The sequence below is a fragment of the Anticarsia gemmatalis genome, chromosome 22 (genome assembly GCF_050436995.1).
Source record: "Anticarsia gemmatalis isolate Benzon Research Colony breed Stoneville strain chromosome 22, ilAntGemm2 primary, whole genome shotgun sequence".
Taxonomy (NCBI): domain Eukaryota; kingdom Metazoa; phylum Arthropoda; class Insecta; order Lepidoptera; family Erebidae; genus Anticarsia; species Anticarsia gemmatalis.
This window is the reverse complement of record NC_134766.1, coordinates 418,393-431,684: the sequence shown is the minus strand read 5'-3', so window position 1 is coordinate 431,684 and position 13,292 is coordinate 418,393. Positions and strand designations below refer to the sequence as shown.

General features: G+C 36.0%; 2 protein-coding genes across 2 annotated transcripts; one reads left to right on the top strand and one right to left on the bottom strand.

Annotated features, from left to right (window-relative positions):
- Positions 1–21: 21 nt before the first annotated feature.
- LOC142982780 (uncharacterized) lies at positions 22–3,876 on the top strand. The gene is made up of 3 exons (XM_076129464.1): positions 22–701; positions 980–3,388; positions 3,713–3,876. Exons 1-3 carry the CDS (start codon positions 521–523, stop codon positions 3,874–3,876), a joined length of 2,754 nt encoding a protein of 917 aa, XP_075985579.1. The 5' UTR covers positions 22–520.
- Positions 3,877–4,359: 483 nt separating this feature from the next.
- LOC142982908 (uncharacterized) lies at positions 4,360–13,277 on the bottom strand. The gene is made up of 8 exons (XM_076129633.1): positions 13,214–13,277; positions 11,353–11,580; positions 10,807–10,869; positions 9,107–9,253; positions 8,396–8,614; positions 7,581–7,940; positions 4,940–6,541; positions 4,360–4,641 (listed from the first exon to the last, which is right to left on the bottom strand). Exons 1-8 carry the CDS (start codon positions 13,254–13,256, stop codon positions 4,397–4,399), a joined length of 2,907 nt encoding a protein of 968 aa, XP_075985748.1. The 5' UTR covers positions 13,257–13,277; the 3' UTR covers positions 4,360–4,396.
- Between the last annotated feature and the right edge of the window lie 15 nt (positions 13,278–13,292).

The following is a 13,292-nucleotide window of genomic DNA, read 5'->3' as shown; positions in this document are numbered from 1 at the left end:
AGTCTAGCCTTTCTTCCAACTACGTTGGAGTCGGCTTCCAGTCTCACCGGATGCAGCTAAATACCATGTATTTAACATAAAGCGATCTAACGGGCCTCCTTAACCCAGTTATATACCTCGATTGTAACACTATATCCCTTCGGTAAGGCTGGTTGTCAGACTTTTAGGCTTCTGACTACTGTTAACGACTTTAAAAGAACTTTAAACATGACAGGCGAGTCCCATAATTAAACATTAAGTAACTTTTCACATGAAGTAACTCAAATATATAATATGGTCATTCATCCAATGATCAACCTCGGCAAGCGTAGCTTAACTTTAGATATCAGTCCAAGCAGCTAGGGTTACTTGACCACGAGGTCCTTTTCAACTTATCTCTATCAGCCGTCAACTCAGTTTTACTCATTTCTTATTCATATCCTGTTTCACACAATCCATCCATCTTTTCTCAGGTCCCTACTTCAACATATTTATGTATTTTTTTACTAACATTTGAAATATTACAGGCACATTTAACAGAATGAGATTGAAACAGAGAGAGATGAGGTTAATGAACAGAGAGAAGAGAGCGATACCTAAGAAGAGTACAGAGAATAAGCACAAGAAACGCTCAGCAGAGAAGACGAGCAATGTCAGACGTCCGAGGAATAGTAATAATAATACTGTTAAGTTTTATTCTACGGTGGATGAATTGAATGAAGGTATGTGTACATCATTATTATAAGGAATTATTTATTTCCATCTAGATTGTATAAGCATGTCGTTACACAAGTTTAGCTAAACTTAATCTAGAGAATAACTCACCTTACCTTGATTTTTTGTACTAGATAACAATTTTGGGCTTTTAAAACGGCCTGAGACCTAAATTCTGACTACTACTTTTTTTTTATTATCCTAAACAAATATAAGTGGCAATTAATTGCAATAATATTAAGCTTAGTATGGTAAGTGTCATTAATCAAATTTCTATTTTTCACAGATACTTTAAAAGGCTCAAACATTTCCGGAACACTGAAAGCTAAGAAAATGGAACCAAAGACTCTACCTGATCAATCCAGACGCTCAAACACAGTTGACAACAGCAGTCGCGCGCTACACATTGACTTCAACCATCCCAAGATTGAACACATCACTGACAACAAGATAGACACTGACCATGAAAACACAATAGACGTACATCATGAACAATTAACTGCGGTCCTTGGAAACCAAACACAGAAAACAAAAGACGACGATCTATCTAAAATAATTGTTAAAGAACTCAAAACGAAAGAAATCATCGGAGATAGTAATGCAACTGTCATCTCAAATATTACTTTCACATCAGAAAACGATACTTTAACAGCAATGGCATTCATTGCCGGCAATCTATTGAATAAATTGTGGAACATGGAGAAAGACACAAGTGGCTATTCAATGGAAACCGAAGATATGAAGCAGGAGAAAATATCGGACTTGCTCGATTTGTTTAAAGAACCTTTGAATTTGAGACAGGAGGCGTTTTTGAAGAATGCGTTAGAACAGTTATCTAGTGCGATGGATAAGAACAAAGATTTGAAAAACGTGACTATTTGTCAAACTATACAGGACGCGACAACGCTTATAGATAACTTTAACAAAACTGATGAGGAAGAACCAAGTGCACATGCTGAAGAGAAACCACCATGCAAACATAGTGAAAAAGAAATCAAACAAAATGCTACTATTAAAGCCATAGTAAAACTAAACAACGTGTTAGGATTATTACGAAAATTTGAAAATGTACAACAGAATTTGAGCCAATTGGAGTATGGTAAAGACTTCTCAGAGATAATAGGAGTGTTTGACAACATGACAAAGGCAAATAAAAGTAAGAATATTAAAGGTGTATTAACTAAAGAAGAGGTTAGTTCTTACAATACTTTCGGTAATATTCTAGACAAAATAACAAAACTACTTATTCCTAAGAAGAATAGGAAAAGGGTACAAAACGCAATGAAAGGTAAAAATGCTCTTCTAAGTAATCAGAATGTTAAGAACGAATTCCTGAAAATGTACAACATTGATTTGACAAACATGACATTGACTGAAAAAGACAAATTAGTTTTAGACTACATTTCACATATTAATAATAATCCAGACTGTCTTTTGAACAAAAATAATAAGGCAGACGCTAAATCTCTACCTAGCATTGAAGGAAACATCCTACTTAATTTGTCAGAATTTTTCAAAATTAAATCATTTACGGATCTGATCAATTTGATACAACCTAAAAAACAAAGTGACAAACCAAAAACTGGCGAAGATAGAACAGAACCTGAAGTTGTTTCAACAACAGCTGCAAGTAAAACTGGAAAAGACAAGAGTTCTCGTAAAAGCGTTAAAGACAATTCTAACAAACTTGCATCAACAAAGGAGAAACTAAAAGCACATCTTAAAGTTATTATTGAAGATCTCATAGAGTTACAAAACGCTAAAGGCATAAGTCCAAAAGGTAACTTCAGAATCGGAGACGCGTTACCTTGTATTTACAATATAATGAATGCTGGCAAAGAAGCTTTGAATCAAAAACACTATGACAATAAACCTGACAATATAATTGACATGTTCAATGAATTAAGACATGAAATGAAAGCAGATCAGACGCGTCGAAGTGGATCTATAATGGTGATAAGACCTAAATCAGCTATTGTACTAGAGAGAGTAATCAAAAACTTAGCTGAATCATCGCAAAGAGAGTTACGATTGAAGACGCGGAGAGTCGCAGGTGATACTGTACCTAAATCATTTGACAAGATACAGGCTTTGATGAATAATATAAGAAATGTTAGCTCAATGTATAAATACACAGCACTATTTACTGATGTATCACCGGCAGACAGAGTCATGTTATTAAAAACTCTTGAAAAAGAAGTTCAGATATACATAGCTGCGTTAGAAGGAATTAAACACTCTTATAGAAACATAACTAATTTACCCGCTGATAAATTCGACGAGTTTGCCACATTTATATTGAATTCTGCCCAAAACATAACTTTGAATAAAAAAGTAATAAGCAAAGTGGAAAGAAAACCTATTTTGAATGAAATTGAGGCAGGACACAGAGAAACGAAAACTGTAGGATTTAGAAAACCGTTTGTTGCACCGAGTAGAAATTTAGGAGAGGATAATTTGATCATATCTAGAAATCAGATTGTAAATCATATAATAAGGAATCGAATGCAACTGTATATAAAGTTGAAAGAAGCGAAAGGTACTCCGGACATATACCATGATATAGCCAAAAGAGTACTGTTTTATTTGGACAATGGTAACCAGGATCTGGCGCAAGAGTTGTACAAAGTACTTGTGACGCAGAAGCAACAGGCAGGAATACCTGCTGTTGATGTACGACCAAGCGGTTTCGGCAGTGAGTATATTTTGTAATATTATAGTTATTTTCTCTCACAGCCGGATTTATTAATTTAACTTTGTGCTGATACTTTAATAATTAATAACTCAAGAGTTCCTCCTGAGCATTTAGAAGATTTTTACATGTTATTTGTTCTCAATGGACATCGAACCTGATAATCCGTGGTGAGCAGTCAGCAGGTGTATACAAGCACTACCTCTAGTTTCAATAGCTTGGATGAATTCTTAACTGAGTATATACAAACATGGAAAACGTGGTTCCCTAAAATTGCGCTTTACAATACAGCTATTAGAGCAATTTTCATTTTGGTTCTTCTTTCAGTGCGTAGTCCTTCACTCCTCGGGGCAGCTATCCAGACAACAGCGACTCGTCTCAAGCCGCTAATCCAGTTCGAAGAGCCAAAGATACTTGGGGACCGGGTGCAGTGGACCGACCAAGACCAGCTGATCAAACAACTACTGAATATCAAGAATATGGCAGCGTGATGATAGACAATTTTGTAGAATTTGTATTTTTTATATAAATGTTTTGATATATTCGTTTGGTTTGATTTTAATAACCTCTTACTTACGACAATGTATACAGAGATATGCATTCATTAATCAGACCCTATATTTATCCGGAAGTTAATATTTGATACTTAGAACAGTTTTGCTATCGGCTGGTTAAGTATTTTACACATGCAACTATTTTAAAACTGTACAAATATCGTTATTTTAGCTGTGAGCAACGACTTATTCAACGACTAAATAAAGTCTGCTAATTTAGTTTGTAAAATAATTTTAAATCTCTATCTCTTAGAAAAATAACTTTTAACTCTCTTTATATTTTCAGCCCGCTACTATTGTTTAGGTAGTAATTAACTTAACACTGTTATAATTTTTAATTAAAAAATATACTATTTCCACACTCAAAAATGCATAAATGTCAAAAGACAGGTGGTTTACAAAAACGCTGCAGTACTGCAATGACATTGTACTTTATTTATTGATTGTACTCAATAGATCAATGTTTGGTACTCTTGGTAGTGGCCACACGTGGTTGAGATGTTGACTTAAATTTGTGGGTGGTGGTGGTCCGAGTGGTGGGTCTAGTGTTGGCTCGAGTGGTGGCTCTAGTGGTGGCTCGAGTGGTGTGTTTAGTGGTGGCTCGAGTCGTGTGTTTGCTGGTGGCTCGGGTGGTGCGTGCCGTGGTGCGGGAGCGAGGAGTACTGGCCGTAGACAGGGTTGTCTTGTGATGTTTGTTGTGACCTGGGAATAAAGACTTATTAGGGTGTGGTCATTTTAAATACATTTCCATTACGTTTGGTTATTGGTTATATCTACTTGCTATGGTCAATGATTGCTTTGTACAAAACTGCACTTGTGTCGCTGGGACTGATACAAACGTACAAATAACGGACACAAACTGAAATATATAAATCTGTGGTTGACACTTTTTTTTTGTGTGCGACCTTTCAATAATTTAATGACGATTACATAATATTGTGAAAATTGTGCAGATTCTTTTAAGAAAATCTAGTATTAAGTATCAGAAAGTTTTACTTACCATGCCTTTTCTTCTTCTTCCCTTTCTTCTTATCTGCTTTGCGAGTAGCATTCTTCTTTTTCTCCTGCAGTTTCGGGTTCACTTTGTGTCTCAGGTACTTCGGTATTATATTCTTGATACGATCCGAGAGCTCATTTACCACGTGCCTTCTATACCGTGGTACAACGCCCAAGTGAGTCTGCCATCTTCTCATCGCAGCCTCATATTCATTGTACCGCTTCTGAGTTAGCTGATCCAACTTCTTTTTAGCCAATTGTTTCACTATTTCTGACTTCGGAACTTGTTTTTGCAGCAATTCTGTTATATCACTCTTTGAAGACTTTAGTAAATTACGTATATGTTTGATAAAAGAGTGTTTTTTCTTCTCCCTCTGGTCTCGAGCTATTTTTATCAATTGTATCGGTTTCACAGTTGTTATGTCTTCTTGCAAGCTGAAGCTCACGTCCAATTTCTTCACATTTCTAGAATAATGATGCACTATCATCTGAACTTTACTGTGAATCATCCTTAATCCTTCTTTTATATTGTCTAGAACATCGTCTTTGACATTCTTGAAGTATGGCGTCATCCTCCGGCTATGTGCAAAGACAATCAGGGCTAAAGCATCGTTTATCTTGTTCATATCCGTTTCTAAAACTAGATGTAGCAGTTTGAGATTGTAAAGAGTTACAAAAGGAGTGCTACCGACAACATTGTTGGTTAATTCTTGCCATCTACTCCCAATACTTGTTAAATCATTTGTTAAGTTGTAATTTGGGTCATGTACTCTCAAACCAATGGACGTAAATTCATCAGGATAGTAGGTAAATATGATGTTTCTCATAATTCTTCTCACAGGTTTCGATAGAGGAGCTAACGCGTGATCTTTAGGCATGTCTTTATCAATAGTCTGGAGTACTTCAACAATACATTGTTTGAAAGTTCCCGCCATACAATTACTCACGAAACTTCGACGAAAATTTTTGGCAATCGGTTTCCTTTTAAAAGGCCTGTTTTTCTTCACGTATCGTTTCAAAGCGTGGACTAGAAGCGTCATGTCTTCGGGCAAGTTCCCTTGCTTGATTCGTTGGAGTTCAGTGATATCTTTAATGACTTCATAAGTATCCCTTTTAAGTTTGTACAGTAATTTTTCTGTTATATTCGTATTCATTCTTCTCAAACTGTATCTTATATCGGGAAAAGATTCTACATCAACGGCATCATTGAGATTTGTTGGACTCTTTTTATCATAATTTAGTTCTGTTGTAGTTTCTTCCAGCTTGAAATAGTTCTGTAGATTTTGCTTGATCTTTTTTAAAGATTCTAATTGTTTTTGTTTGCAGTATATGATATGAGATAAAGGTTGAATGACACTGTCTTTTATACTAGTGTGATTTTGGTTTGTAGTATTAAGAGCATCAATTGTTTTGTTTTCATTTGTTGCTATTGGACTATTTTCTGTATTAATTTCTGGTGTATTGGTATTATTTGTAGGTACAGTAGTAAGTGGTTCAACAGCTAAGATATCTCTTTTCATTAGAGGAGCTTTAAATTCTACATAGTTGTTGTTATCGAAACCCACTCCTACTAGGTCTTCTTTGTCACTCGCAAGGTCGACGAAATCTGCAAAAGAAAAGGTAAAAGGCAGTAAAAATTTACGATATTTCTCAGATGTTTATATACTTTTAGCGTTTTTCTACTATCCTTGGACAAATGCGTTGCATTTTCAACTTTAATTAAAATTTGCCAAATATTAAACTGTAAATTGCGACTAATTAACTAACTGTGTAGTTGAACGTTTCTTTATTGGTTGCAAAATCTATAACCCGCATGGCTAGCGTGACAGACTCAAGCTTCCTCCCTCAAACTTCGCCTTCCACAGTAAGTAGCCAAAAACAGTGTGAAAATATATTGTTGTAGGATCTTTAGAATCGGAGGTGGGATCGTTCCTTTCCCCCTAGAAACATAAAATATCTATATACTTTTCTCCCATTTTACCTAAATACATTTCAACCATGATTCTATTAACAATATCAATATATGATTGAGTAACAGTATGGACATAACTTGTTGTTATAAACAAAGAGAACGTAATACTTGGCGTAATATAACAATATTAGTAATTGTTTAACAGTTGCCGCAACACAGACAGTAAACAGAACATAGATGACTAAAACAGAGTTTGTTGTTGTTTATTAAATAACTACAGTGGTCTTACTAGATATACTGAAAATGGAGCTTAGGAAAAGTAATATGGTTATAAAGTATTATGGTTGTTTTTTTTGTACTTCATAAAAACAAACGTGTAACGAAAGACATACATACAATGAATTTAAAGAACAGTTAGACCATAACGCAGAATGCTATTTTTGTATTTTGTGTGTATTTCTTACAGAAAATCAATAACTCGAAAAGAATCATTCCATTTTGAGCACGTGTTCACTATCAGATATTACAAAAAATAAGATAAGTCCAAAAATCTATTTAAGTGGAACCTTGCACGCCTAAAAGTTATTTAACACATAGGGGATACAAAGTCCCAACCCGCACTTGGCCAGCGTAGTGGACCCAAGGGGCTAACTCCTCCCTCATTCGGGAGAAGACCCTTGCTCAGCAGTGCGACAGTTAACGGCTAAAAATCTACTAATCAAACTAAACTTACTTGTCTCATTAAAAAAGTCATCTCTCGCAAATTCCAGTAAATCAATCACAATTTTAGTAGTATCCTCTGTCGGTCGCACCGTGGTTTCAGTAGTACCATCTTGTAAGAAATTTACCACAAAAGCCATATCAGTACCATTACCCACAGTAACATTTATATTATCTTTCTCATCTAAAAGCATGTAGTCGAACGTATAAGTTGAATTGTTTTCATCCATCGGTAGTTTTCTTCGCGTGTAATTTTTGTTGTCGACTGCGATGTTGCGAAGGACCTCGTCGAAGGCTAAATAGTCGGAGTCAGGGTTGTAAGATGGTTCGGTTATTATTTCTGTTGGTGGGTTCGCTGTGTGGACTGTTGGGGCTAAAAAGTAAGATTTTTTATGTCTATTAAAAGACTCAATGCTACGTACATAAGAGTATACCACTAAGATCACAAAGTTTAGTGGTGCCTAGAACATGTTACTGATAATTACGATGTTTCAGGCTCTATTCCTGAGTCGAGCAAAAGTTATTATAGCGTGCTTTAAATTTCTTTTATTATATTGTCGATATAAAAAACGTACTCGGTGGCATTAGATCTCTCCCCTGTACCGTGATATTCATTGTCAAAAGTTTGGTGTATGAAATACACCTCTACTTATGTATCTTCGGGTATAAAAAGCGTTTTGTTGTTTTAATATTAAAATGTTTGTACGTGTTTGTTATAGTACGTTCCTAAAGTATCATCACTTTTTATACACTGTTATTGCAAATATACTCAAAGTTTAACATCAGCTCCTAACCAAGTACCATGAAACAATATTGTATCAGACATACCAGCTTCAGTCGTAGGATGTTCCACCTTCATCCTCACTCCATCCATGATCAGCACACCCTTGGAGTTCTCATCAACCGTGGTGCTGGTCACCGGAGCGTCAGTGGGCTCCTCCCCGTAGATCCAGTCAGCCAGCTGCTCGAGGGTCAGGGTGCTGACGTTGGCTGTCTCGAACGGACTGTTGGTGGCTGAGCGTCTTTCACGAGTCGGTTTTATTACAGCTAGAATAAGTATGTAAGTATGTGACCGGTTTAGGTTTCAGTGTCGATCCTCAATAATAAGGGCCTTCTAAGATACTTTTTTGTCAAGTAACTTCCAGTAAGTCCCCAACCCGTACTTGGCCAGCGTGGTGGACTCAAGGCCTAATCCTTCCCTCATTACGGGAGGAGACCCTTGTCCAGAAGTGGGACAGAAATAGGTTAAATTTATTATTTATTAACTTCCAGTAAATGTATTAATGCTGTGGTCGCAGAACTTTGTGGTTTGAAAGCACGTATAGTTTTTACCTGACCTCTTATTAGTGTAGAAACATGATACAACTTGGTGATAAGTGTCAGAAGAGTGTCTCTGACATTTTGATAAGAATTATCAATTTTATACATAGTCAAGCTGACCAGCAAAACATTATCAGAGCGAAATGTAATTTCCGAAAATGATTTACAATCACTAAAGGTTTGTAGAATTTGAATCCTCAACTTCTTGTGTCTACTTACTATCAATAATATTCTCGATGGCCATGATGAGGACTCTATGGTCTACGTCGATGGCGGGCTCCTGGTCTCTGCAGTGGGACGTGGTGCTGCAGTTCCACCTGCCTTCAGAGTCACAGTGGCATGTGTCGCAGCCAGTACATATGTTCTCTGAGAAGAAGATGAAAATAATAATGATGATGATATATTGGCATTCAAAAAAGTAAGCTGTGAGTTTCTTGCCCTTTTATTCTCACGAGCAAAAGCCTTTCCAAAATGATCATAAAAATTATATGACTATTTCAAATGGTACAGATTTACGAAATTAAGATTATTTTGAACTGAATTGTAATTTTTTCGTTTAGAAGCTGGATGTCTGATTTTTGCCGATAGTTTAGCATCTATGTATAAAACGAAATAAAAAATTCTTGAATTCATGTCCGGTTTTTTTTTACGGATTTTATTGTGGTTATAAGCGTTCTCTGTTACGAGAGATTGTTTAAGTTGCGAAATGCGAGTCCGAGTAGTAATGATAAAACGTGTAAGGAACTGTATTTCATTTTAAAACTGGGACCTACAAATACACAAATCATAAGGTATTTCGAACACATTTAACTTCACAATCCTTAACGCGAATCTCTAACGCTACGAAATCAATCATCCACACTTTGTTTACAAAAATATGCTTGACCTTTGTCAACAACAGTCATGTTTATAAGTTAGTCAGTATTTCTTAAACGCTCGACATCTCCGCTATGTCCGTTGTCAGTGGGTTTCCTTCCAAATATCGGCTAACATCCGTCCCCCGTGTTATCAAACAACCTCGGCGTGTGTATAATTTACACTAGCATCGCAATTATGAATACTATCTCGAAATCCGAGCGACAAGCGGCAACAAATTTGATAATATTATGACCTGGATTATAAACTTTTAACGAGAGTATAGCAGTGACCTATATATAGCTGTGTTATTATAATTAATTTAGGATTTTAGAAAATAACGGAAACGGGATATGTCTACAGCGTTACGCGAAAAGTTTATAATTGTATTCTAATCTATTGTCGAGCTTTTGCGTTTTTTTTGCTTTATAAGCTTCCACCGGTACAAAGAGACAAACCGCCATATTCATAAAAATATATGAAGTTATGAAAGGCTTATAAGATATTTTGTTTCTTTCACTCCTTAGCGAAATGAAAAAGAGACAACATACTTTAGTAGTCTTTTTACAAAAATAGGTTTATATTGTGTTTATGAATAAGAGGTATAGGCTATACAAGCCCTCTAGTGCAGAGTCGCTACAGCTTATAATTAGCTTATACTACAGTGACATTAATTATCGGTGATTTAAATTTATAGTGAAAATAATTGGATCTTAGAAAGAAGTCGAGAGCGTTTGTTCAATGTTTAATTAAATTAACGCCGCACGACTCGCTCGAGCACTTCAGACATTAGACAGTGTGAAAGTATAAAATATTGGAAGTTTTGACAATAGACATGTTTAACACTAAATTATTATTAAACCATAACCTAACTCAAGTGACTAAACAATGCTACGTGAAAGTAAATTACATGTGAAACTAGACTGATGTTTGTTATGAGAATGATATTATACATAAGATTCACACTTTGTAGGTACCTATTATAACATTAAACTATTAATATATTGTAGTTTATTTCACATTTTTCACAAAGAAGGAAAAGTAAATAAATGTTCTTGACTCACCTTTGTTACAGTCGGTGTATCGAGACAAGTATGGTATGCACTCCAGGTCAGGACTCAGTTCAGCTGAAACAAAAACTTGAATTAGTATATTTAGTATTCAAAGTCATAACAATGTCGTAAGGATAATATATAAAATACGTGTTAAGATGTGTGCTTTTCAAACTGGTTGAGAGTTAAAAAGCTTTTAATTAGGTATTTTAGATAAAGGTAATAGGGAGACGTCGATAGTTACGAGATATAGAGAAATGGTTTTTGTTTTTTCAAATATTAATGTCATTAGTTCACGCACCAAATGGTGACTACCTTGGTGGTTTTTTAGTGTTAATACACCACATAACCCAACATTTCTCCCCTAAAAAAGTTCGGCAACCGAAGGGAGTTCTCTTTAAACATAAAGAAATAATGTTTTTTATTTATAAGATGCAATATGAATCCACTTCTATAAAGTAAGTTCGAGCGGCCAATTTTCAAGCAGGCTATAGCTTATAACCTCTGATATGATCCCATCCCTCATTTTCCTATTGCAAAAAGAACAGCTCCTCAAACCTTTCTCAACAATATCAAAGATGAGCGAATCCACGTCGTTCCTCAGCTGCGGGTCCACGTAGCCCTCAGGTTCCTCGTCATCCCTCCTCAACATGGTGTCAGCCTCCACGTAGTACTCGCACCGCGACTGGTCCAGAGGCAGGCAGTCGCCGCCGTAGCACATGTGGCAGTCGTCCGAGCGACGCACGTGCTCCAGCGCGTAGCTGAACTTGGAGGGGGGTGGGGACGCTTTGGGGTGGAAATATAGAGGGTTAATAAATAATTTTGGTATCGGTTGGGAAACATCTTATAGATTTTTGATAAGGAAATTTTAATTTTAATCAGGGTCTGAAGAAATAGAATATGTCATGTATAAAAAGTTTAATGAAGAAATATTTTTTGGAAGAGTGGAAATTACGGTGTAAGATTTAAAGAGCTTTTACCTTTTTACTTATATCAGGAAACAGATTTTCTATTAATACAAACATAGGTCATATGAAAATCGAATAAGATCTTAAATTTTTTTACTACAACGCCTACTATAACATGCAAAGTTTCAGGAAAAGAGAAAACAAAGAGTCAACCATACAATCAACGTGTAAGTCGTAACCTTGCCAGAAATTGTACAACAACATACACACAATAGTTTATGTGTCTGCCTCTCTCGAGTTTGTCGCAAATTAACAGACGACGCTACTATAAATCAAGATCGTATTATTTTGAAAAATATAATGATATAGGTTAAAGGATAGTAACCATTAACCTCCGATCGAATGGTATTTGAACTTAGTCAGGAAAATGAATGTCCAGGTAGAGTTGGTGACCCTAGAAACTTGAGTAATTAATTATTATGGCAAGCCACTTTTTTGTTATTGAAAATGTAAGCTTAAGCTAAAGCCTTCTCAATCCAGAACTTACAAAATTATTCACGCAATAGCAAGTTAGGCATGGTTTTGTATTTTGCCAAAGTATACAGATTTATACAAGAGTCATACTTCTGCAAAGAACTCCATCTACAATAGTAAGTACCCTATCAAGATTATATCACAATTTCGTTACAACTTCGCGGGTAATCATGCAACGTGCCGTAACTTAAAACACAATGTTTTGGTGAACAACCCGCCATAGTGCTCGCTAATGTCAACAATTGCTCAAATTGCTAACACTCCACGCAGATTACGCTAAACGAAACTTTTGAATTACGCTGTGAAATATGCTTGAAAACAATTTTAAAATCTGATTGATTTTTGTACGAAAGGTACTTTTAAAGGACATTATTATTTTTTCTATACAGGATTTAGTATGCATCAATCTTTAGTCATCGGAAGGACTTTGACTGATAAGAAGTTCGCCCAATTATAGCTAGACCAAGATAAGGCTTAAAACAATCTTTAGATTAATGTAGTTGGCACTGCTTTCTGCTGCTATAGCTGCAGCTTCTCATTGACCCAGCACCAAAGGTAGTCTAAACCGAAGGCCTTGTCGTAAATACTGCTTTCATGCTTTCGGATCTAAACTCACTCGGCAAAAGTGGGAGAAAACAAAGTTCAAACGCCGACAACAAAATAGATCTTGACTTATAATACGCGCCCCATAACTTTGTGTATCTAAATATAGCGACAAATCGCAAAAAAAAATGTAGGAGACGAGTGCATGTAACTAAAACGATAGATGTTTTAGTTACGTCTCCATCATTCGCATTTCTATACTACTTCTTTTTTTTATTTATAGCTGTCCTCGCAGTGATTTGCAGCTATATTCAGAGACACAAAGTCATTTGGCGCGAACTACAAGCCTCTTATCCACTCGACGTTTCGGCAAGATGTATCTTTATCTAAGTGAAGTTGTGAAGGTATGACGTAGTGGTTGTGACGTCACTCACCGGACACGCCGAGCACGGCCAGCACGCACACGCTCACGTACATCGCCGTCAACAATGTGGCGCTTTCATCACATTTCAC

Excerpts from the sequence above, each read along its gene's own strand:
- LOC142982780 (XM_076129464.1), top strand. The coding sequence starts at position 521 with ATGAGATTGAAACAGAGAGAGATGAGGTTAATGAACAGAGAGAAGAGA. Across the intron at positions 702-979 it reads GGTGGATGAATTGAATGAAG|ATACTTTAAAAGGCTCAAAC; the intron begins GTATGTGTACAT and ends TATTTTTCACAG. Across the intron at positions 3,389-3,712 it reads ACGACCAAGCGGTTTCGGCA|TGCGTAGTCCTTCACTCCTC; the intron begins GTGAGTATATTT and ends TTCTTCTTTCAG.
- LOC142982908 (XM_076129633.1), bottom strand. The coding sequence starts at position 13,256 with ATGTACGTGAGCGTGTGCGTGCTGGCCGTGCTCGGCGTGTCCG. Across the intron at positions 8,615-9,106 it reads CATCGAGAATATTATTGATA|CTGTAATAAAACCGACTCGT; the intron begins GTAAGTAGACAC and ends TACTTATTCTAG. Across the intron at positions 6,542-7,580 it reads TGACTTTTTTAATGAGACAA|ATTTCGTCGACCTTGCGAGT; the intron begins GTAAGTTTAGTT and ends TTTCTTTTGCAG.